General features: G+C 52.5%; 1 protein-coding gene across 3 annotated transcripts in view; it reads left to right on the top strand.

Annotated features, from left to right (window-relative positions):
* Positions 1 to 23,436, top strand: part of TSPAN11 (tetraspanin 11) — a 60,592-nt gene that overhangs the window by 5,230 nt on the left and 31,926 nt on the right. Inside the window, exons 1-2 of one of the 3 annotated variants that reach the window (XM_081249295.1) lie at positions 13,572 to 13,591; positions 18,610 to 18,704. In XM_081249295.1, the coding sequence (XP_081105421.1) occupies positions 18,621 to 18,704 (84 nt within the window). In that variant the 5' untranslated portion in view covers positions 13,572 to 13,591; positions 18,610 to 18,620. Of the gene's footprint in view, positions 1 to 13,571; positions 13,592 to 18,515; positions 18,705 to 23,436 lie in introns of those variants that run through there. The other 2 variants (XM_081249294.1, XM_081249293.1) reach the window with 2 other exon arrangements.

The following is a 23,436-nucleotide window of genomic DNA, read 5'->3' as shown; positions in this document are numbered from 1 at the left end:
TTTACATTTGGTAGTGTATATATGTCCATGCCTCTCTCTCACTTCGTCCCAGCTTACCCTTCCCCCTCCCCGTGTCCTCAGGTCCATTCTCTACATCTGCGTCTTTATTCCTGTGCTGCCTCTACCACCCCCCCTCCCTTTTTGATGTAGAAAGGAAAACTGGGTTAGAGAAAAACAGTGATGATAACAAGTAAAAGATTAGCGGGAGAAACCATGTTTATATCGTACCTTTAGTTCCTTTGAATCGGTCTGCCTTCTACCTTGGTTTTAATTTACTGTATGATTAATGCTGATTGTGAGCTGCCGTTTCCATCATTAGATTTAATAGTTGCATAACGGGCTGTTCTCCAGGGCTCTGCAAACTGTTTTTGGATGACCTGCAAGCTGAGGATGATTTTTACCTTTTTAAAGGGCTGAAACAAACAAAAAACAAAGAAGAACATACAGCAGAGGCCAGAGGCCCACAAAGCCTGAAACATTTGAACTGGTCCCGTGCAAAAACGGTTTGCTGGGCCATAGCCATCAGCCCCAGGCTGTGATCATGGACAGCTCAGCGCACCCAGGGCTCCGGATGTGGGCACCGCGGCTGGAGGGAAGCTTAGCCTCTGAACCAGGGTCTCTGGGCTGCTCCCCTCTGAGATCCCGACCGAGTTCACCTGGGGTGAAGCCTGGGAATGGGGTTTTTTTACATTCCTTGGCGGGAGGGGTGGGGAGGGTGTCCTAGTGCAGCTAACGTTGAAAATCACTGCCCTAAGGCAGTAATTCTCAAAGCGAGGTCTTCTACCTGCAGTGTCTGCAGTGTCAACCTCCCCCAGCTGGTTAGAAATGCAAAATTCTGGACCCCACCTGACCTGCCAACTCAGGAACTCTTGGGGGGAGGCGGGGAGCAAACTGTGTTTTAACCAGCCCTCCAGGGGATTCTGATGCACCTCAAGTTTGAGACCACTGCTCTCAGGCTTGGCCTTTCAAACCTAAACCTTCCTGTTTGCAGGCGAACGTCAGAGACGGTTAGGTGGAGAAGGCAAGGCGGGAGGAAGCCAGCAGGAGGGGATGGCGAGGCCTCGAAGGTTATTTCAAGGCTGGACATAACTGTAGTTGTTATTTTATGCACAGCCAAGGCCCTGGGAGGTGAAATGGTTGCAGGAAGCAGAACTTGGGACTAGAATAACACTACCACCTACAACAATCATGTTATCCTTAACAAATATCATGAATAGCAATTTTAGCTTTGAGCTCTATTTTTCTTTACTACATATGATTGTCTTCTAGTACATTAACTTGTAGAAGGTACCCATTTGGTAAATGCAGGGATTTAAGCACACGTCTGAGCTATCTTGAAATCATTTAAATGAACATTATACGTGCCTGGGAAGTCGGAAGGCTGGATTGCTGACCATCACCTCCTGACTGAGGGTGAATTCTGTTCTCCCAACCACTCCCTCAAGGGAAGGCAGATCCCTCCAGGGTACTTCGCCCCAATTGCTGGCCCTCCAACAATGTAGCACATGGGGCATTTATAAAAATGTCATAGGGATTAGAACCTACTGATGTCCTGCTATGTGCCAGGCACTGTGTGAGGTTTTAACGTACATTATCTCCTACAATCATCACAGGGCTGTTATCCCCATTTTATAGTTGTGAATGTTGAGGCACAGAGAGGTTAAAGACTTTCCCCAAATCCCACAGCTAACAAACCCAGGGATGTCTGGCCTCAGGATCGGTGGAAGTGGAGGGGAAGCTTGCCCACCATCAGGCATTAGGTGGCATTTCAATAAACCTAAGCTGGTGAGCCTGTGAACACGTAAAGCAATTATTCCCTGTTCTCCCAAGCCTTGCCCAGTGTCCTGGGTGTCCTTGGAAGGGTGTGAGTCCACCGAAAGGCTGGATTGCTGATGTGCCACCTTAGAAAGAATTCAAGGACCAGAGGCACATGAGCATCCAGAGATAAAGATTCCATCTGGGTTGTCAAAAATGCAGTTGCTCCCCACAGAGCTGGCTGGGTTCTTAAATTCTTCCTTCCTCATTTGGAAAATTAGCAGCTAAATTGACAGACAAATTTTACATCTTACATACTATCATCGCTATCAGTAGTAACAAGGCATCCTTTGAGAGTTTTCGCGTCTCCAGAGCACTATACGCTCCTTAGCTCCTGATGTCCTGGTATTGGTGGGCTTGGTTATGACCAGGGCCAGCAAGAGCTCAGAGATCATGACCATGGGGCAGCGCTGGGAGTCTGCAGCCCCCCGCAGCCCCCAAACTAGGACTGAGGACCAGAGATATGGGTTTGAGTCCCAGCTCTTCCCAGTCTTACCTGGTGAGAGTGGAGAAATGGCCTCCACCCTCTGGGCCTCCCTGGCGAAAACACGTGAGGATGAACTGATGTCTAAGAAGTCTCCACTCCACCTTCTAGACCTGGGACATGCAGGCAGCTTTCCAAACCTTGGGAACAATGGGTAGTGATGCTCCTGGTGATGATGTAATTGGTACCCGATTAGGGAGCCAATGTGGGCAATAGCTAGGGTGTTCTGATGCCAAGTCCGTTTCTATAACATCCTCCCTCTGGAACTCATGGAACTATAGTTCTTTTTTGGAAAGAATTAGGGTAACGGTGCGGGGGTTGCTGGTTAGTTGCCATGTGAGTACATTATTTCCTTGCCCAGAAAGGTCAAGTATCTCTAAAAAGACAAGTTTGTGTATGCTTGGCTCTCCTGTGGGGGGAAGATTCTAATACTTTCCAAGGTGGGGGGAGGTTTCTAAGTCCATAGAAAATATGTTTTCACAGACCTGGGATGAAGAAACATGGTTTATTTATCAGGGAGCTTAGCAGCTTCCAAACTCTCTTTGATAAATTACATCATCTCCTGGACTTAAGACCTAGCAGATTTACATCCAAGACCCAAAGTGAAAATTGGAGTTTAGAATTGGATGCATGAATGTCCTCTCCCGCAGCCTTGCACACACACGCACATAGATCCACCATCCGTGTGCTCTGGCAGAAAGCAAGCTGAAGCAGGGTCCGGATACCCGGGACACCTGGCTTCCTCCCCAGCTTGGCCTCTGCTGCATCCCTGGGGCCCACAGTGTCTCTGAGCCTGTGTCTAAGACACAGGCCTTCCCGTAGGAGTTCATAGTCCAGGTCTTATCTGTACCTACCCAAAAAAGGAACCTTAACCTTCTTGTGGAGCAAAGTCATAAACCCCTTTGGGGATGTGCTAAAACCTATGGGACCCCAGCATGTAAATGGTAACATCTTTCCATACAGTTTCAGGGGCCTCCACGTTATAACTCCTTGGAAGGAATGGTCTTTCAGGCTTACTTCTCAGCCACGGTGTCCTGCTCCAGAGACAAGACAGGCACTGTTTTGAAAGCAAATGAGCAATAGTACCAATCCTCATCTCTGGGAACAGAGATGAATTTTTGTGTCATTTGGGCTTTTTTTTTTTTTTTTTTAATTTCCCGATGCCTGGAAAGGAGTGTCTGTGCCTTTCTGAGTCCCAGGAGCAGGTTGTGAATGTCCATAAGCCAAAGTCACGTGCACCGTGAAATAGGCTTCTACAGGGCCCCTCCTGCCCGCCAGAGCATCCCCCCTGCAGCCTGGCTAGTCCCTTAGAGCCACAAAGCCTTCAAACCGCCATTGATCGTCCTGTCCCCTCGATGGAGGCGCTGCTGCTGCTGCTGCTGGTGTGATGGGGGGGAGGGGCAAGCTGCGCTTCACCCACACTTACCCCCTTCCCTGCTCAGTACCCACAACGGAGGAAGCGCACCCTGGTCTCTAAGAACAGCATCGCCCCCAGTTCCTCTAGCTCCAGTGTGAGCCCCGAATCCAAGCTTGGGAGGCCCACGGGCCCAGAGTGTCCCCTGCTTCTGCCAGGCTCACTGGGGGGCTGTGGATGTGGGGGGTTTCCCTCCACTCTCAGGGTCACGTTCACCCAGCCCTTCTGACCTTCTGTGATTTCTACAAGGCACTAGCAGCCGGGTGTCGGCTGGACCACCGATGGGTGGATGGCGGAGTGATGGGAAGACCTGCTTCCGATGCTTCCAGCCTAACCCTGCGCCAGAGGCGCTGGAGCAGAACTGCCTGGCTGGCATCTCCGGCCACCGCCTCCTCTGGGCCTCTGTGTGGTTGGCAGCCCTTTTGCCGGGCCCTGGTCACATGGCCTCAGCCCCCCAAGGTCCGGTGCAGCTTCCAAAGACCCAGCCCAGGCTCAGGCTCCCTGGCTGAGTCCAGGGCCTGGACAGTGTGAGTCAGATGCACTGGGAGCCACCCTGGGGGGAGAGAAGGGGCCGGTCCTCCTGACCCGGGGTCCCCAGGCCCAAGCCGAGGGCACGGAGCAGGGCAGAGCGGAAGCCTCCTGGCGGAGATGCTCTCGCCATCAGCTGGGAGCTGGGCACGAATCAGCGAAGCCTGATGCCACGGCCCAAACTGGAGAGCCGCCCACCTAGTGAACCGGCCTGGCAGGACCCAAACTAGGACGTGCTCCTGGGGGGCCGGCACCAGGAGCCTGGGCAGGGCGACCGGCCACGCTGTCTGGGAGACGGGGGAGCAGCACGGGGAGTGGATGAGGGGGTGGATTTGTATTTCACACTGACTCGCGTGCCCTCGGGTGAGTTTCCTTGTCTGTGGGCTGGGGATGCTAAGAGCACCGACCGCTTCGTCCTGCTGAGAACTGCTCACCCACTGGCCTTATTATATATCTGTGCAAGTGACCTAAGATGGTGACAGTGGTAAAGTTTATGTTCTGTGTATTTTGCCACAATAAAAAAAGAAAGAGAAAAAGTAGGGTGGGGTTGAGGCCCACGGGGACCATCACAAGCCGAACCATCTATCAAGTGAAAGACTTCTCAAATGATCTCGGAGGTCACTTTCAGTTCTAAAAATATCTTCTGGGTCTATGATACAGATTCCTGAGATTTAGACACACACCCCCCACCCCGCCAGCTCTCCCCTGGCTCATCTGACCATGGACAGTGCAGGGTGGCTATGGAGTTAAAGAATAAAGAAGCTCACGCCTGCATGGTCTCAGAGAGCACTAGAATGGGTTTCTTTGTGGTTCGGGCTTTAGGGGGAGTGGGGGAGGGGAGACAGTGATCAAGTGAGCTTGAGTGGGGGAAGGGGGCTTAACACACCCCTTCTGCCAGAGAAGCTGCAGTTTATCTGTTTTACATGTTGAGGTTCTACCAGAAAATTTACTTAAAAGAATGTCCTGGGCTTCCCTGGTGGCGCAGTGGTTGACAGTTCGCCTGCCGATGCAGGGGACACGGGTTCGTGCCCCGGTCCGGGAAGATCCCACATGCCGCGGAGCGGCTGGGCCCGTGAGCCATGGCCGCTGAGCCTGCGCGTCCGGAGCCTGTGCTCCGCAACGGGAGAGGCCACAACAGTGAGAGGCCCGCGTACCGCAAAAAAAAAAAAAAAAGAATGTCCTGTTAGAACACCAGCGTCCTCATTGTGTAGATGAAGACACCGAGGCACACAGAGGGGCAGTGACCTGCTCGAAGTGCTGGTGCATAGCAAGGGGCACCCTGAATTAGATCCCCCGGGCCCTGCCCTCCCCCGTCTGCCGACGCCTCTGTACACACCACACCGTGTCCATTAGCGGACATTCCTAGCATCACTGTCTTTGCGGATCACGGGAAGGGAGGACAGCCCTCGGCGCCTGTCCCTCGCCTGGGGTCCAGGGCACATGCTTTCCCCCCCAACCAAATGCCCCTCGTGCTGAGCAACAGCCTTCCCTGGGGGTCATGGCCGAGCAGCCCCCCCCACCCCTGCACAGGGCCTCACGCATGTGTCTCCACGTGGGTGATGAAAAGAGCAGCTCTTGCTCGGTGGAAAGCTTAATCCATTCATTCAAGAAGATCAGGGAAATTATAATATAGATCCATCTCTGAGTGTGGGAAAAATTATAGACTGTGTTCTTCGCTCTAATTGAGCTGGTTTTAGTGGGAGCAGTAAGTACACCTGACAGCAGTGCATTGTTCTTTTTAAAGGTGCTTTTGAGACCCAGTGTATCAGAATTAAAACCCTGCAGTCTTAGTTCAGAGCGGCGGTGCTTCTCCTTGGTGGGTTGAGGGTCTCACGTCTCATCATCAGCCTCCGCTGCTCCCCTAGCCTGGTCCATCGGCTGCAGAAGGACTGGGTGAGGACATGAGGCTTCAGACCTTGGTGGTGAAGAGAAGGGGCTCTGGCGATAATTTGATTCAGGGGAACATGGGAGACCCGGGAGAGAGTATGCATGGCGATTTGGTCTAGTTTGGGAATCGTACACCTGAGATTGCATCCTGGCTCTGTGGTGTGTCGGATCAAGGAAGAATTTGCTGCCCCTAGCGGTGGACTTGGAGCAGAATTTTCTTCTTCTTTTTCAGTGGGATGTCACACAGAGAAGACTGTGACCCCTAGAGATACAATTCAGTTAGAGGCAAGGCTGAATGGCTGTATCAGACACCTGACAGGACAGTGGCTTAAAGAAAAAAATGGCTTTGTCTCTCTCGGAATGGTCCAGGGTAGGCAGGCAGTCCTGCTCCACAAGGTCCTGCAGGGATCTAGGATCCTGCCTTCTTCTTTCTCAACCATCCCCAAGCGCAGTGTGTGGTCCCCAGACAAGCAGAATCGGCATCCCCTGGAAGCTTGTTGGAAAAGCAAATGACCAGGGTGGGGCCCTGGGGGTGGGCCCAGAAACCTGTGTTTGTAAAAGCCTTCCAGGGAATTCTAATAGACTCTACAGTTAAAGAACCATTGCTCTGAGGGGCTGTCCTTGTCTGCATGGTTGAAACTGGGTTTCAGGCACATCTGTGGCCCAGCTCTTGGGAGGGGGGAGGATTGTGGAGATGTGCAGGGGCAATATTTTAAGGCCCAGGCCTGGAAGTAGCATTTCTACTCACGTTCCTTTGTCAAAAACTACCACACAGCCAGATACAGCCACTTAGACGGTTGGGAAATGTAGGCACTGGTTCGGTGGCCACGTACCCAGCTCCAACTCCATTATAATGGAAGGAGGGGAGGACAGCTTTTGCTCGAACACTAGCCGTCTTGACTACCTGTTGAATCAAACTAAAGTAAGTTTCAGTGCACCTCTCCTCCTCTAGAAAAAGGGGAGGTTATCTACCTACAGGTCACAGTTTAGTTTGTATGTTTAAAAGGATCCATGGGGTGGGGAGTTGTCAGGTGTACCAGCCCCCGAATGTCTTCCCACCCTCACGGGGCTTGGGCAGCCCAACCCTGAGGTATCCACCCCACCTGCCCACCCACTGTATATTGTGCTGCCCAGTCCCTGCTTGGCAACTTCCAGCAAAAGTCAGGATTTCACCCAGCTGGTCCCTTGAGAAGCAGGGCACCCAGGCTTGGCCGGGAAGGATGGGTGGTAAGGATCCTGGTTTACTGGAAGGGAGAGAGAGAAGGCAGGTAAGCAGCTTGTTAAGTGAGCAGCTGTGCACACCTGCTCAGTCCCAGGGCAGCCGTTCATGGGGACTCTGATGTGTGTGGCTCCCCCGGAAGTTGGGTGAAGCCCTGTCTGTGTCTCACCCCCACGTCCCACCCTCTGCTGAGTCCCAGCAGCCTGGGCTCTGGGGACTGCCTGCTGCCACTGCCCCTTGCCTTACAGATCCTGAGCTCGCCCTGAATGGACCACCTCTGAACCTCCATCCTTGCTATGCAGGGCTTCTCGGGAGGTGTGTCCATGCGCCGAGGACCAAACTTGGACAGGAAAGTCAACTCTGGATGGAGGCGACTTCTCTCCTCCCCTCAAAGCCTACGGAAAGCTCAGACCTGAGGGGCCTTGACCTTGACTTCCCTGACACCAGGACCTGATTTTTCGGTGTGCCAGGGGAGCCCCAGCCTCCTTGTTTATAAAATAGAGGTTATAGCACTGGCTTCGCTGAGCCGTTGAGACAGTTAAAGACCTGGCCCCCATGAGGGGCCCCCCGCTATCCACTGGCCGAAGTTACAGAGGGCTGGGGTTGGGGGACTACCGGCCAGAATCTGGGCGAGGCGCCGGGGCTGGAGGTGGCTTCTCTGTGCTCTCAAGCATCTTGTCTCCATGAGTAGGAAAGCATACGTTTCTGGTGCAGAGCAGACTGACCTGCCTCCCTCGGATCCGGCATTTGTTTATGGAATGAGCTACTTTCAGACCCAGCGCGTGCACACGCCACCGTGATGCTGAGCCTTCTGCAGGAGGCGGGGGAGTAAGCCAGTGTATTTTCCGGCCCTGAGATCCCACTGGGGCGGCCCTTAGGGGCTGTGGGCTTTCCCAGCCTCAGCCGGAGAGCCTTCCCTAAAGGCTGGAGCCAGCACAGGGAAAAGAGGGCACATGGTGGGGGTCGGAGAAGGGGGCTGATGCTCATTCATTTTCAAAGCCTGTGGTTTCTTCGGAGGTCGGACTTCTCTAGGGAGCACCGGTATGTCCAGGTGTTTCCCCCCAGTGGAACTGTCCTGGTCCCATTTGTGCCTCATTTGTATTATTTTCAGAAGGGTTTTTCTACTTTGATGTACCACGGACATAGGTCTGTGTTTCTCACCTGGCCTTGAAAGATGAGGGGAGGAAGAGGGTGGCGTGGAGAGGACAGGGGAGGTCCGTGGGGAGCTTGGGCAGGACGTCCCGGGAGGCCTGTCGGGAGGCGCTGAGCCTGTGCTGCACCATCCACGCGAAACGCCCTCCACACTCGCAGGCATTGGGCCGTAGAAAGGATGGTGTGTGAGTTTTGCTTCTCTCCTTTCCATCACCTTTGACCCAGGTGTCCTGGGGAACTTGTGAGAAATATTTCTATAACTCTTAGAGCGTGCAGGGGCTTTCACATGGCTCTTTGGTGCATATGTTCATCCATTCATTCATTCCTTCCCTGTCCTGTGACACCCTCGGGTCAGGCGCCGAGGGGCATGCTTAGGATACAGGCTGAGCTCAGATCTTAGCAGATGCTGTGGTTAAGGGAAACACCTTATGCTTCTCCGTAGGGTTGGTGACCCCGAGTGTCAGAGCATGTGGGTTGGAGAAACCTATAGTGTGTGGAGGGGATGGGGGCAGAAAGAGCCAGGGGCTCGAGAGATATTGAATACCGTTGACCCCCGATTTAAGATGGTGGTGAAGAGCCAGGACTGAATGAACATCCAAACCGGGATACTTTTTTAAGTGAAAAGGCCACTGCAAATAATCATGCCGAGACAATAGGTGTGAACCGGGACTGTCCAGAGAAACTGGCATTGGGTGGGCAAAGTGCAGCATATGGTCCCCCCGAGAAGAGCCCACTTTGAAGCCAGTCTGCATGACTCTGAATCCCACCCCCTCCTTACTGACAATCTGGCCCAGGCAGGCTCTATAACCTTTGTCTCCCTTTCCTCATCTGTCACGTGGGGTGATGCTCATGTCTGCTCATGGGGTTACTAGGAGACTTAAAAGGGGGGACCCTTCCAAAGGGCTTAGGACCATGCCTGACATGTGGTACATGATCAGTAAGTATTGACCCTTGTTATTTGTAGGCACATGATCATACACATGGAGCCTCAGGTGATGCAGTTGCAACTTTACCCATCTCAGTAAGGGAGATAGAGTCGTTGCAGTTTTATAGACGAGAAAAACCGAGGCCCAGAGTCACAGAGCAACTTAGAAAACAGAAATGGGACAAGAACCCAGGTCTCTGGATGCCAAGCCCAGTCCTCCTTAAATCCTGCATAGGGGCAGAGGGGTTATGAGAAGGGAGGGAATGGGTAGGGGCGACATCCTTCACTCTCTGGGCTTAATGACCTCATTAGCCCTGCTTTGATGGCAGAGGCCTAGCCATGTTGTCCCATGGAGCCCCACCCACAGGCCCCCTAGGCAGCAGCCCTCCCCTGGAGCCCCTTCTCCCACCCCACAGAGGATGTTTCTTTCACAGCATCTTGCCGTGTTCAGAACTGAGATGAGGTGCTTAATGTTCACCAAAACCCTTGCCTTTTTCCCCCTTCTTTTTTTTTTCAGTAGGAATATATGTTTTAACGACATAATTAACAAAACTGGAGAGTATACACTCTTTTCAACACACATGGAACATTCACTGAAAGAAACGATTTTCTGGGACATAAAGCAAGTCCCAACAAATTTCAAAGGACTGAAATTATACAGAGCATATTCGCCAGCCAGAATAAGCCAGTAGAATAAGCCAGAAATCAACAAGAAAAACACAACTAAAACATTCTCCAAATGTTTGAAAAATCAAGCAACATACATATAATCTTGGATCAAAAAAGAAACTGCAGTGAGGATTAGAAAATACTTTGAAATGAATAGTGAAAATATGACAAATTAAAATGTGCAGAAAGCAGCCAAAGCAGTACTCAGGGGGAAATACATAGCCTTAAATGCATGTATTCACTTTGAAAAAGATAATGCCTTTACCCTGGCATGGCACTGAGGCTGTAAAAACCAGTACACACAGTTCTTGCAAATTCTTCAGCCCATTTGATCCTCACCACCAACCTGCAAGGGAGGCAAAGTTGGACCAGCATCAGCTCCATTTCACAAAGGAGGAAGCTGAGGCCCAGAGGTCCTGTGACTTGCCCAGGGTCACGCTGCTGTAGGTGACAGCTGGTATTCACACCAGGATCTTCTGACCCAGTGACTAGAACTGTTTTTGTTTGTTGGCTCATTCTTTTCATAAGCACTGGGGAAGCCCTCATTTCATGGGTCAGACTGAGATTTTTTTAAAAAGGACCCAGGAAAAACAGCAAGAGGGTGATACTCGCCTACAGGCAGAACCTCCAAAGGCTCTGTGTATGTATAAATGTAGAGAGTCAGAAGGCAGCGAAACCACCTGCCTCAGGTTCTGAGCACAGCCCTGACTAATTCACTGAATGCACGTTGGCACCTGCAAATGAAGCAAAAAATAGTCCCGTACTTAGGAAAACATGTGTCTCTGGGGATAAAGACTAAGAGTTTTTGGTGCTGGGGTTTTAATTCAAGTTTCACCTCCAGCACCATCTACATGACACTATAGTTAGCAATTGAACCTAAGCTTGGTCCAGAAGAGTTACCTGCATCCCTTACCTGCACACAATAAATACGATGATGTAAAAGAACAAGCCAGTGGCCACCCAGAGCCCCCAGACCAGCCCCTGTCTCACTGTAGCACTGGCAGCTGCTGGTGGAGGACCAGGGAGAAAGGCATGGTCCCCCCAGCGGGTCCCCAAGCATTTGGTATCTTGGTGGTGATGGCTGTCATGGCACTTCTGACCCAGGATCCTGCCAGGATCAGAGAACACTGGCCCCACCACCTCCTGCAGCCCCTGGCTGGGGTCTCTGCCCAGGGAAGGCCCCCTCATTCAGCTTCAACCAGAGGCCTCCGAGCTGGAAGCAGTTACAAGAGGCCAAAACTAGAACTGCCTGGAGACAAGTGAACATATGCTCCCGCTCTCACATCTCTCCCCACTTTCTAGTTCTGTGCCTCGGTTTCCTCTCCTGGAAAAGGGGTAATAATCTTCTCGTGGGGTCGTTTTCAGTATTACATCAATTAATGCACACACAGCACTTAGTTCAGTGCCTACCACCTAGTTAGCATTTAACACACGTTGATAGGATGATGATTACATCAGCCAATCAAAATCCTGTTGGTGGCCATGGAGACAGGAGGCCATCTCCCTGTCCTGCCACTAAGCTGCAGCGTGACTTTGGCCCCAGTGTGTCACCCCTACCCCACTCCCAGAGCCTGGCTTCCTCGGTTCTCAAAGGGGCCAATCCAGGGATGCTTCCCCTTCAGCTGTCCCATTCAGAGGCCTGAGGAAGCCTCACTTCTCTGAGCCCTGCAGAGGGACTCTCCACCCACCGGGAATAGGGTCTCAGGCACGTGGAAATTAAACAGAGGGGCAAGAGGGCAAAGAAGCGCCACACGTGCGGGGGTTGCAACCAGGGTTCATTTGAAGCCTAAATTCAGTCACAGGTCAAACCACTTCGACTGTTTTTTTCCTTTCCACCTCTTTGACCGTCACACAGGCCTGGCCTGTTGCCGACTAAGAACCCAGAGGAGGAAAGAGGCACTTATTTAACTGAGGAGGGAGGGTGGAGCTAGTTTTTCCACAGCAAATATACTGGCTTTGTTTTTATTTTAGAAACACCAAGCTCCCCGCTCCACCCCCGAGTATGGGGCAGTCCGCCCCGAGGGAATGAAGAGGCAGCCTGAGCTTGTGCTAACGGGAGCAGGCAGAGAATAAGAGGTTGGTGAGAGCCCAGGAGCAGAGAGCGTGTGGGGAGGGAAAAGTCACACCGAGTGCGGCCAACAGGATTGACCCCTGGCCCCTGGCCTGACTTTCTAGGCTTTTCTGCAGCCGCAGTGTCCGGCCTCTGCTCATGCTCTCCCCTCTGGCTGAGCAGCCTCCCCCTGCAGAAACCCTGCCTGTCCTCAAGGAGCAGGCTTACTGCCCCCAACGCTGCCCCCATCGCAACCTGGAAGGACCCATATGCCACCTCCTCCGGGCCACTGGCAGGGCCCGGGGGTTATATGTGTGCCTGCGCCCCAGCCCCATGGCCACTGTCGGTTCCTGAAGGGCGGACGCCAGGGGCTCGAAGTACAGCTCCTGGCACACCGTGGGGACTCGGCGCATGGCTGTTGAACGAGCAGAGGATGCAGCTGGTCCAGGGGCCGACAGAGCCTCGTATCCAGACGGTCAGGTCCCAGGCACCCGCCTGCCCTCTGCTGCCCTCACCCGGCGCCCAGATGGTCCACTCGGCTCTGGCCTCTCCCTCTGGCTGAGCCCTGCCCTGCCCACCGGGGCTCTGGCACGTCCAGCCAGCCAACGGGGTTCTGCCTACATGTCCCTCATTTTCTCCGCACTTTGAGACTCATTCTGTCCGGCGGGGGGAGTGGGGTTGGCGAGAAGCCGTAGAAGAGACGGTGACCCCCCCAGGTCTCAGGGCCCATAACTTTACATATCCGGCCTGACGCGGTCCCCAGATCCATCACTTCGCCATCAAGGCATTGGAGGCAGCTGATGTCCTACAGCACAGGCCCCCAGGCCAGCTGGCTCTCCCTGAATCCCAGCTCTGTTCTGCAGTCAGAGTCTTGGCCTGGAGACCCGGCGCCCTAAGGCTGCATCACCAGGCTGTCCGGGAAATCTGCATCCTAAATGTGGACTTTGTGTGGGAGGATGCACCCCCCCACCCGCTCAGTTACGTCTGTTCAGATGCAAAGGGTAATGACGCTGTGCAGGCCATGCACTTGGAGAACTGGAAGGGGCTTTGGAGAACACTGACTCGGAGCGTGGTCCCCAGACCAGTGGCAGCATCTGGGAGTCAGGTGACCACCCCCTACTTCACCCAGGGTGGTCCAGGTTCAGCCCTGAAAGTCCGGCATTCCGAGAAATCCCTCAGTCCTGGGCAAATCACATAGCTGGTCGTCCTGCCCGGGAGTCTGTTCTCCAGGGTCCCACCCCCGTCCTAATGCATCGGACACCCTGGGCTGAGCTGTCCCTGTCAACCAGCCCTCCAGATTCTGATGCTCCTGAGAACGGCTGCCCCGCCCCACAGATGGGAAAACAGACACCCAGGGGCGGGGAGCTGCTTGCCTGAGCCCGGGAGACAGTGAAGGGACGGGGCCGGGAAGCGTCCAAAGTCAATCAGCCTGTTCGCAGCCCAAAAAGGTACTAATAAGGAACCAGACAAAGTGCTGCGGTCAGTGGGCAAGGTTCCAGGTCCAGGGGCAGGCCCGGGAGGGGGGCGCGGGCAGCAGGCCAGTTACAAGGCCAAAGAAGAGCCGTCCTTGGCTGAAATGGGGCTCATGACACTCCTCAGAGCTCAGGGAAAGTGGTCCTGGAGGATGATCCGAAGCCCTGGTTCCCCCAGTCCCTTGGTGGGGGAGATGGAGGCGGGGAGAGATAAGGCCAGTCAGGCAGCTTGGGTTTGCTTTCCCCTCTCCAGGGGCTGCTGTGGCCATTCCCTCCCTCCTACCCCCACCGCCTCCGCCCCTCCCCTGATGAGATGCTCATAATCTCATGAGCATCTGGGAAGGGCTGAGGAAAACTGGGGTGAAAGAAGGGCCAGGGGAGGAGAATACATTAGGACGGCTGCCTGCCAGGCCCCATCTGGAACCACTTGGGAGAAACGGGCTCTTCGGCTCCCCCCACCTTCAGCCCGTCCACCCATCCCCAGTCACTAGGCAGGAGGGTTTAGTGGTGGCTGGGCATCTTTCCCAGTGAAATGAGCATGCAAATCTCCCTTCTTTACAATGCAAAGACACTTCTCAACCTCAACTAGGCCTTCTAGCTGCTTCCCTCGCCTTCTCATTTGAAAATATCTACCTTGGGTCTCCAGTCCCCCCACCCCCCACCCCACTCCTGGACTCCTGACCCGAGTCATCCTCCACTGATGCTGCTCTGGAAAAGGTGAGCCCTGCCACATTCTGTGATTGGCTATCTCGGCAGCACGTGGTGCTGTGGCCGACCCCGCACTCGCCTGTTCTCCTCCGGCCCGCTCCCATGCACATCCGTCTCCCCAAGGCTGATGAGGTCTTTCCTGCTTCTCCTCCCAGCTGTACACATGGCCTGCCTGTCCCTGTCTGCCCCCTGCTCTCCATCCCGCTGCCCCGGGCCTGGTTCAGACCCCGCTGTCCCTTTCTTGGACATCAGCACCAACTGTACCAACTGCTTACCTGGTCCCCAAGCACCCAGTTGGCCCCAGCCCTGTTCTGCTCCTGCCAGGGAACTCTTTCTGAAACGCAGGTCTCCTCAAGGGACTGCCTCGCTGCGTGCCTCCTGTGGTTCTCGCCACTTTAGGACATGAGTCCAAGTTCTGGGGCTTAGCTGCTCATGATCTGACACCTACCTGCCTGTACACGTCTCAGCCCTCCATTTTAAAACCTGCATCGGTTGGCCCCAAAGTGGAGACAGACTATCTACTTAGAATTCCTCTTCCTAATTATTTTCATCTTAAAATAAAAAAGCAAAATTAAGTCTTTGGATGAATTTGATGATGTTTACCCTATAGATCTATTATAGTACATGAATAAAATTTATAAATAAATATACATAGTTATGGGGTGTGCTCAAAACAGTTTAGTGATGGAGTGTACAGTTACGAGAGCTTGTGGCCACTGCCCCACATCTCCACCTGTCTTACTGCCCTATCCTTAGCACCCCTGCTCGCATGCTCTGGCAGACCTTTGTACCCACCACTCCATCTCCCACATCAGGGTGAAGTTAGCTATGGGTCATAGAATATTCAACCATGTACCTTAAAGAAGCTACAAGTTTTTTTGTTCTCTCCTATAAACTAAGTCTGGAGATGAGCAGCCCATGGATGGTGCGGCAGCTCCAAAATCATCTGAGATCCAGGCTCTTTGAACTTATTGCTCTACACGTTTCAAATCATGCTGTCCAGCTCACGCCTCAAAATGGCTGCTCGAGCTCCAGCCATTACATCAGCATTCCAACCAACTAGAAGAAGGAAGGGGTGAAGAGAGACATGCCTCTCCTCACTTTAAGGATATTTCTGATTATTAGAGATAAAGAATGACCTTTACTAATGATAAAGAGATTGATCCACCAGGATGATATCACAACTCCAAATCTATATGTACTACATAAAATAGCTGCAAAATCTATGCAGCACACATGAACAGAGTTAACCAACAGTATAGCACAGGGAACTATACTCCATATCTTGTAATAGCCTGTAATGGAAAAGAATCTGAAAAAGAATATATATATAACTGAATCACTTTGCTGTACACCTGAAACTAACACAACATTGTAAGTCTACTGTATTTCAATAAAACATTTTTTAAAAGAAAAAGATGAACAGTTAAAGGATGGATATACACATTCATGGTCCTGGTGGGAGTCTGATATACTTTTTTCAATAGACAATAGAACAAGCAGACATGAAATCAGCAAGGATGTAGCTGTGAAAAGTTCAGTTACCAAATTTAACCTAATTGACACCCATAAAACTTTGCTCCCTGCAGTGACAGGATTCACCTTCTCAAATGCACACGAAACATACACCCAAAAATGATACCTTAAGTTGCATACACTGCTTCTGCTTCCGTGCCTTTTGCGAGCAGTTAATCCTGGCTGTACCCAGTAGGAAGAGAGGCTGGGAAGTGTCGTCTGCTCCAGGGGGCCAAGTACCCAACTAAAATGGGGGGTTCTTGTCCTAATCTAGAGGGGAGAACAGGTATTAAGGAAGTGAGCAACCGCAGTCCTCCTTGCTCCCTTCCCCTGGCAGCTCTGGTCCTGAGAGCACTGCATGGTGGGTAAGAGCTTGGGCTCCTCATTCTGTTCGGGCTTTGCCACTTACTTGCTCTGTGACTTGGACAGCTTATTTAACCTGTCGGAGCTTCACTTTCCTTATCTTGCAAAAGGAATGGGAATAACCCTACTTCATAGGGCTGTTGGGAAGCTGGAACAGGATCACCCGTGTAAAGCACTTAATCCTGGGCTTGGCACGTAATAAGTGCTAATTAGCTGCACAGAGAAATTAAGTAACTTGCCCAAGGTCACACAGCTGGGAAATGACAAGGCTAGGTTTCACATCCAGGCATCTGGCTCCAAGCTGGTTCTGACACTTCTTTGGGGGCCTCTGCCAGCCCTAGCCTAGGGCCCCACGTATGGTAGGGTCCTATGTAAGGAGCACAGAACAGGGGGTTAGGCAACCGTTAGCCATGTGACTTGAGAGAGGTCGTTTGAAAATGAGTCTTAGCTCAGACATGGATTAAATTCCTCATTCCTTCTGCAGAAGGTTGGATTAAGTGAGTCCAGAGGTTTTTGCCGACCCTGACATTCCACAGCACTGTGGGCCGTGGAATGTCTTCTCTACCCCTCAGGGCCGAAACTTTACCATTAGAAATACGTTTCTTTTGTTAAATCCTGTCATCTGCCTGAACTCTTTTAAAATTAGTTTCCTTCAGAGGGTCCTGACCCCTTGGTTTGCAGGTCTAGAGAAGGTTCTGGTGCATGAGTCCAGTGGGCCCCGGCTGGGAGGGGAGGGCCAGACAAAGGGAGAAGAGAATGCAGACAGGAGTGGCTGGGCCCCAAACAAACGGTCAGTTTACCAATGGCCCCGGTGGCCCAGAGGGTCCCTCGTCAGGACCCTGTGCACAATGACCTGCACAGTGACCGTGTAATAGCTCCCGGTCCAGTCGCCTGTCCGACCCCATCGAGCACCGCTTTTTACACTTTTTATAGGGCTTCCTTTTTTCTCCTTCTGTATTTTTTCCACCACCCTACCTCTCAGACTAAATCGGAGGAAAATGGGTTTTGTCTTTTTTTACCAAGAAGACAAAGTCTTAAATTACCTTCTTCAAGGTCTGCAAATAGAAATCCCAAATAAGACAGCCACCTCTTCTTTTCTGTCTTCCTCTCGCCCTGTCTCAGGAGCCCATGAGCTTGAAATAAAACTCAGCACGGTGGCTCCAGGGGAAGTAATCTGGGCCCGGCCGGCAGCGGCCGCAGAGAGGGGGCAGGGCAGTGGCGGGAGGGCCCGAGCAGACACTGGCGGGAATGGAGGAGAGGGCGGTGGAGGTGGGCAAAGCCAAGGCCTGCTTGCTCTGGGTCTGGAATAAAAGAGGCCCCCCTAAAGGGGACGGTTCCTCAAGGAGCAGCTACGCTCTGAGTGTCAGAGCGTGTGTGTGGCGGGGGGGAGCCCAGGGAATGAGAAGCCCGAGGAGAGGTCTCGGAGGCTGCTTTGGGGTTTAGATGCAAACAGGATCACCGGGCACATGAACCCCCATCTTCTCATCCCACCGACGCCACGGTTCCCAGAGAGCCCACCAGCGGGGGCATCGGGACAAGGAGAAGGAGCATGGTTCTGGGGCAAAGACTAGGAATTTTAGGGCTGGCGCTCTGGGTTCTAACCCCTGCCACATGTAATATTAATAGCCAACAGTATAGAACACTTACTCCGTGCCAGGGACTGTGGTCAACACCTCACGTAGGTCATCCCATTTCACCTGCAAGACAGCCCTGCCACGTGGGCATCATTATTCTCTCCAGTACAGATGAGGACACGGAGGACGAGAGGTTACGTAACTACCCACATTCTCACATACCTTGTGACAGATCAGGGTTTAAACCCAGGGAGCCAGACTCCAGATCTTGTCATCCTACTGCCAAACCACTCGGTCTACCGACCTGCTTCCTTCTTTGGAAAGTCGAGGTGCTGGGGTGGCCTGGGGATCATCGAGGTCCTTTCCAGCACAGATGCTCTGATTTGGGGCTCATGCCTCACCTGCGCATGCAGAGGTCCTGTTCAAATGATACAGGGTTCCACTACAAGGCAGGCACGCCGAGTGTGTGTGTGTGTGTGTGTGTGTGTGTGTGCGCGCAGGACAGGTGAACTTGTGTCCTGCCACCCTGCTAAGATGGGGGGACAATAAGAACACAATAGCACAGTACAAATTCTGTACGAAGACTTGCAGGTTAGTCCTGCATCAGAAGGGCCAAACCAAGATCCACAGGGCTAGAAAATTCTGTGTGGTTCACCTCCATTTTGTGTCCAATGACCTTGGCGTTTCCCTGCTCTTTGCTTGGGGTTGCACACCCCCAGTCTGAGAGTCCCCGGCCAGACAGGCTAGGATGCCCTTTGAAGGGAACCTTGCCTGGCTCTGGGCAGGCGAGGCCGCCTCCGTGGACCCCTGGCCACATGTGTGTCTTCTTTGCAGGCCCAGCAACCATGGCCCATTACAAGGTCGAGCAGAACGACTGGCTGACCGTCTACTTGAAGTATTTACTCGCCGTCTTTAACTTCTTCTTCTGGGTAAGTGAACCCGGCACGCGCCACCCGCTTCTCCAGCACCGTGTGAGTCAAGCCGTCTTTGCTTTTTGTGAGTCATCGCTCTGGAGCTGATTTTTTCCAAATCAAAGACCACCCATGGGCTAATTCTGCCTACTTGAAAGCAAATGTGTACATTTGCTACTGAGGGGGAACATAAGACTCAGCTTGCAGGTTGGCATGGAGTCCGTACCGCACAGCATCCGGGCATCGCAATGAGCTTGCATCCTGGCCTCAGTGTGCAAGGTCTGGCTCTCCCTCCCCTGCTGACTTGTGGCTCCAGTGCCTGGTGGGAAATGTGACGGCCTCAAATAACTGCTTGTTTTCCTCCGAAGCCCATTTGCCTTTCATGATTCACATTCTCCAGGCCCGAGTCAGAGAAACATAAGTCCTGGGGGGCCCAGGGCTGCCTCTGTGCATCGGGAATGGTCTCTGTAGCGACTTCCCCCCGGGGAACCACCCAGGCTAGGTCATCCAGGAAGAAAGGAGTCTGTCCACTTGAGGCAATTATCCAGATAACTGGTAGCAGAATACCATCAGGTCCCAAAAGAGCCAGAGACTGGAATGTGTCTGGAGAGGCAGAAGAGGGCTAATGGTGCAGGCGCCGCCGTCAGCAGACAGGCTCTGCTCTAGGCAACTCACCTACGCTGGCTGAGCCTGTGTCCCCAGTTAAACGAAAGCTATTTGGCAATGACCAACCCGCTTTTTTGCCTAATATAACTTCCTTGTTCCCAACCCTTCTGTCTAGAAAAGTCTTTCGTTTTGTATGGCTCTCGGAACTCCTTTGCATCTGCTAGATGGGATGCTGCCTGATTCAAATCGAGTTTTGTTCAAATCAACTTAACATTTTTAATGTGCCTCAGTTTATTTTATTTTTAAAATTTATTTATTTATGGCTGCATTGGGTCTTCATTGCTGCACGCGGGCTTTCTCTAGTTGCGGCGAGCGGGGGTTACTCTTCGTGCAGTGCGTGGGCTTCCCATCGCGGTGGCTTCTCTTGTTGCGGAGCACAGGCTCTAGGTGCATGGGCTTCAGTAGTTGTGGCTCACGGGCTCAGTAGTCATGGCTAGCGGGCTCTAGAACGCAGGCTCAATAGTTGTGGTGCACGGGCTTAGTTGCTCCGCGGCATGTGGGATCTTCCCGGACCAGGGCTCGAACCCATGTCCCCTGCATTGGCAGGTGGATTCTTAACCACGGCAACACCAGGGAAGTCCCTCAGTTTATCTGTTAAGAGTGTATTTCACAGATGCCCTGAAATGGTGTATGTGAAGTGCTTAATTCCGTCTCTGCACACAGAAGGCATTCAATAAATGCAGTATTTTGGATATCTTAGATGTAGAAGGCCCGAAAATGCCACCAGATTAACCTGCTGGTAAGGCAGGGCTGTTTCCTTGTTGCCATGGCAAAGGATGCACTCTCAGAAGCCTCTCAGAAAGGCGGAGGCAAAGCTGGGCTATGTTTGCCTTTTCAGAGTCTTCCACTGAGATTAATGACATTGCTTACTACTGGGAAGGATCATGGTATAGTAGTTAAGGACTGGTACACACAGCAAGGCAAGGGTTCAGGAGAGTCTTGGAGCGGGGACACACAATGCTATCTATTCAGAAGTTAAACAGTCTGACGTTTGCTTAAATGCTTTTTGCCAAGTTCCTGAAATGAACAATGAACTTGTTTTATTTGCAACTTTTCTCTTCCTGGACGAGCGTTTCCTGGAATAGGAAAGTTGTATGGATGAAGACAGTGGAATAATAAAGCCGCCGTGATATGATCAGGTCACTGTGTGGGCGTAGATAGTTTCGATTCTCAGAGAGAAATCCGGTGGGGTGTTTAAGCTTCTCGCTGAGTGAGGATTTGTTAAAAAATACAGTAAGTCCCTTACATACGAATGAGTTCCGTTCCAAGAGCGCATTCCTAAGTCCAGTTTGTTCGTAAGTCCAACAGAGTTAGCCTAGGTACCCAACACAGTCGGCTATATAGATAGTACTGTACTGTAATAGGTTTACAACACTTGTCACACAAATAATACATAAAAACAAACACAAAAAATAAAGAAAACATTTTTAATCTTACAGTACAGTACCTAGAAAAGTACAGTAGTCCAGCACGACAGCTGGTACACGGGGGCTGGCACCGAGTGAACAGGCAGGAAGAGTTACTGACTGGAGGAGGGAGAGGAGGTGGGAAATGGTAGAGCTGAAGCATCCTCAGCAACAGGAGATGGATCAAGCTGTAATTTCACTCACGCCTGACGTTGATGCCACAGGTTCCTTGCTGGAACCAGATGCACATTTGCATCTTTTTTTTTTTTTTTTGCGGTACGCGGGCCTCTCACTGTTGTGGCCTCTCCCCTTGCGGAGCACAGGCTCCGGACACGCAGGCTCAGCGGCCATGGCTCACGGGCCCAGCCGCTCCGCGGCATGTGGGATCTTCCCAGACCGGGGCACGAACCTGTGTCCCCTGCATCGGCAGGCGGACTCTCAACCACTGTGCCACCAGGGAAGCCCACGTTTGCATCTTTGAAAGCTTGCCCCTTGAAGGTTTGTGTGTAGGGGACTTACTGTAATAAGTGTGCTTTTCCAGCTCATAAAGTCTTATGTATCCACTAATAATCGATAAAATACTAAAAAATATAAGTAAGAAAAAATAATGGCCCATATCTCAGGTTATTAGGCTCCTAGGGTGCTGTAACAAAGAAGCATAAATTGAGTTGCTTAAGACAACAGAAATTTATTGTCTCACAGCTCTGGAGGCCAAAATCAAGTCCGAAACAAGGGTCAGCAGGGCCGTGCTCCCTCTGAGACTCTAGGTAGGACCTTCCTTGCCTCTTATCATGAGTTGCTCAGCCCAAGACCCTAACCGTGCACGGGGGCCTGGGAGGGGGAGCGGGCAGCAGGCGTGGTGACCACCCGTGGGGTCCCTTCCACCTGAGCGGACCTGGGGTCTGTCAGCCAGATGGGCAGCAAGTGTGTCAGCCCAGCAGCTCCCCACACAGACCTCCCTGCTTTGAGTTGAAAATACCCCTGCCGGGGGGCCTGGCTGAATGCATCCCAGCTTCCAGGGACCTACTCGCCCCAAGCCTCCTCCCCATATGGGTCATGGTCGGTTTCGATGGTCCAAGCCTCAGGGTCCCGGCATCCATCCCCTGGACCCCCTGTGACCTCCTCAGTAGACATGGGACAGACCCCCGGCCCATCTCTTCCCGCGGCAGAGCACAGCCTCGCACATTTGTCAGCGCACAGCCCCTGGGAATTTTCAAGACGTCTCCAGGGAGGGGGCCTTGTCCACGAGGATCCCTCCCACACACCCTGGAGTCCAGCTGCTGGCCCTCCCCGCTGAGCCTCTCTTATAAGACTCGTGGCAGAGCCAGTGTCTGCGCTGTGGATGCTCCCCACCCCGAAGCAGTCCCCACCTCTTCCCCCTTCCCTGTAGAACCTATGCAGAGCAACAGGGAGGGTCCCCAAAGAGCCCCCATCTGCTGTCCACTGAAGCCCCTCCCAGTGCTCCCCCTGCACAGACATGGAAGGTGACCTGGATGGCAGAGGCAGGTTGATTGGGTGAACACTCACACTTCCTTTCTCCCCAGAACAGTGGTCCTTCCCCGTACATCACCTTGCTACACCGTCCACATCCAGCACAGAGAAGATAGGGAAGCCCAGGTCCTCCCTGCGGGGTTACGATGCCTGGCATCTGAGAGGCACTGCTGGATAACGACCGTCCGTGGATCATCCCCTGCGATCCGCAGGTCAACCCTGGTGGCTGTATCACTGTTATCCTCATGTTACAGACAGGGGAGCAGATACACCCAGTTCAGAATCCTGCCCAAGGTCTTGTCGTGGTGATAAGGAAAGCTGGTGCTAACATCCAGGTATTCTGGTCCGTGATAATTGAAAATCGATTCCATGGCGTTTATTAAGCATGTGCTAAGTGCCCAGCCCTGTTGCGGACGCTTGGAATACGTCCATGGACAAAGCTCCCAGCATCCATGGAGCTTTCTGTTGTAGGCCTTCCCTGGGCTGTGCATCCACCCTCGTCCTCCCAGTGCCCCGAGGCTGTGAACGGCTCTATGCGAGCCCTGTGTTACCGAGGTGGAAGCAGTCTGCCTGACGCCCCAGAGCTGGAGGCCCCTCTCTCTCTGACCCCTAAGCCAGTGAGCCTGGCCGTCAGCTCTGACGTAACCTGCTGCCTCCAGCTCTGAGTCCTGCATTTTCCCAGTGTCCCGGGTGCCGGGAAAACTTGGGCTCAAGTTCAGGCTCAAATTGAGACTCCCGTTGTCTATTTGCCATGGAAGATGAGGTGCTGTGGACTGAACTGTGACCCAGAGGGATTCATATGTCGAAGCCCTAACCCTCAATGCGACTGTATTTGGAGACAGGGCATTTAGAAGGTAATTAAGGTTAAATGAAGTCACAAGGGTGAGGTCCTAATCCGATGGGATTGGCCTTACAAGTAGAAGAAGAGAGCTCTCTCTCTAAGCCTGCCCAGAGGACACAGTGGGGAGACAGCCGTCGTCTGTAAGCAAAGAAGGTCCTCACCAAAACTGGATCAGCCAGCACCTTATCTGGAGGACTTGCAGCCTCCAGAACCGTGAGAAACAGAAATAAATTTCTGTTGTTTAAGCTGCTCTGCTATGGCGTTTTATTAGGGCAACCTTGAGCAGACTAAAACATTAGGCAAATCACTTAATCTCACTGAGCTTCACGTTTTTCATACGTTAAAC

This window comes from Mesoplodon bidens (assembly GCF_964165515.1).
Source record: "Mesoplodon bidens genome assembly, chromosome: 11".
In the NCBI taxonomy this organism is placed as follows: domain Eukaryota; kingdom Metazoa; phylum Chordata; class Mammalia; order Artiodactyla; family Ziphiidae; genus Mesoplodon; species Mesoplodon bidens.
The sequence above is the reverse complement of the archived record's forward strand: the minus strand, read 5'-3'. Positions and strand labels throughout refer to the sequence as shown.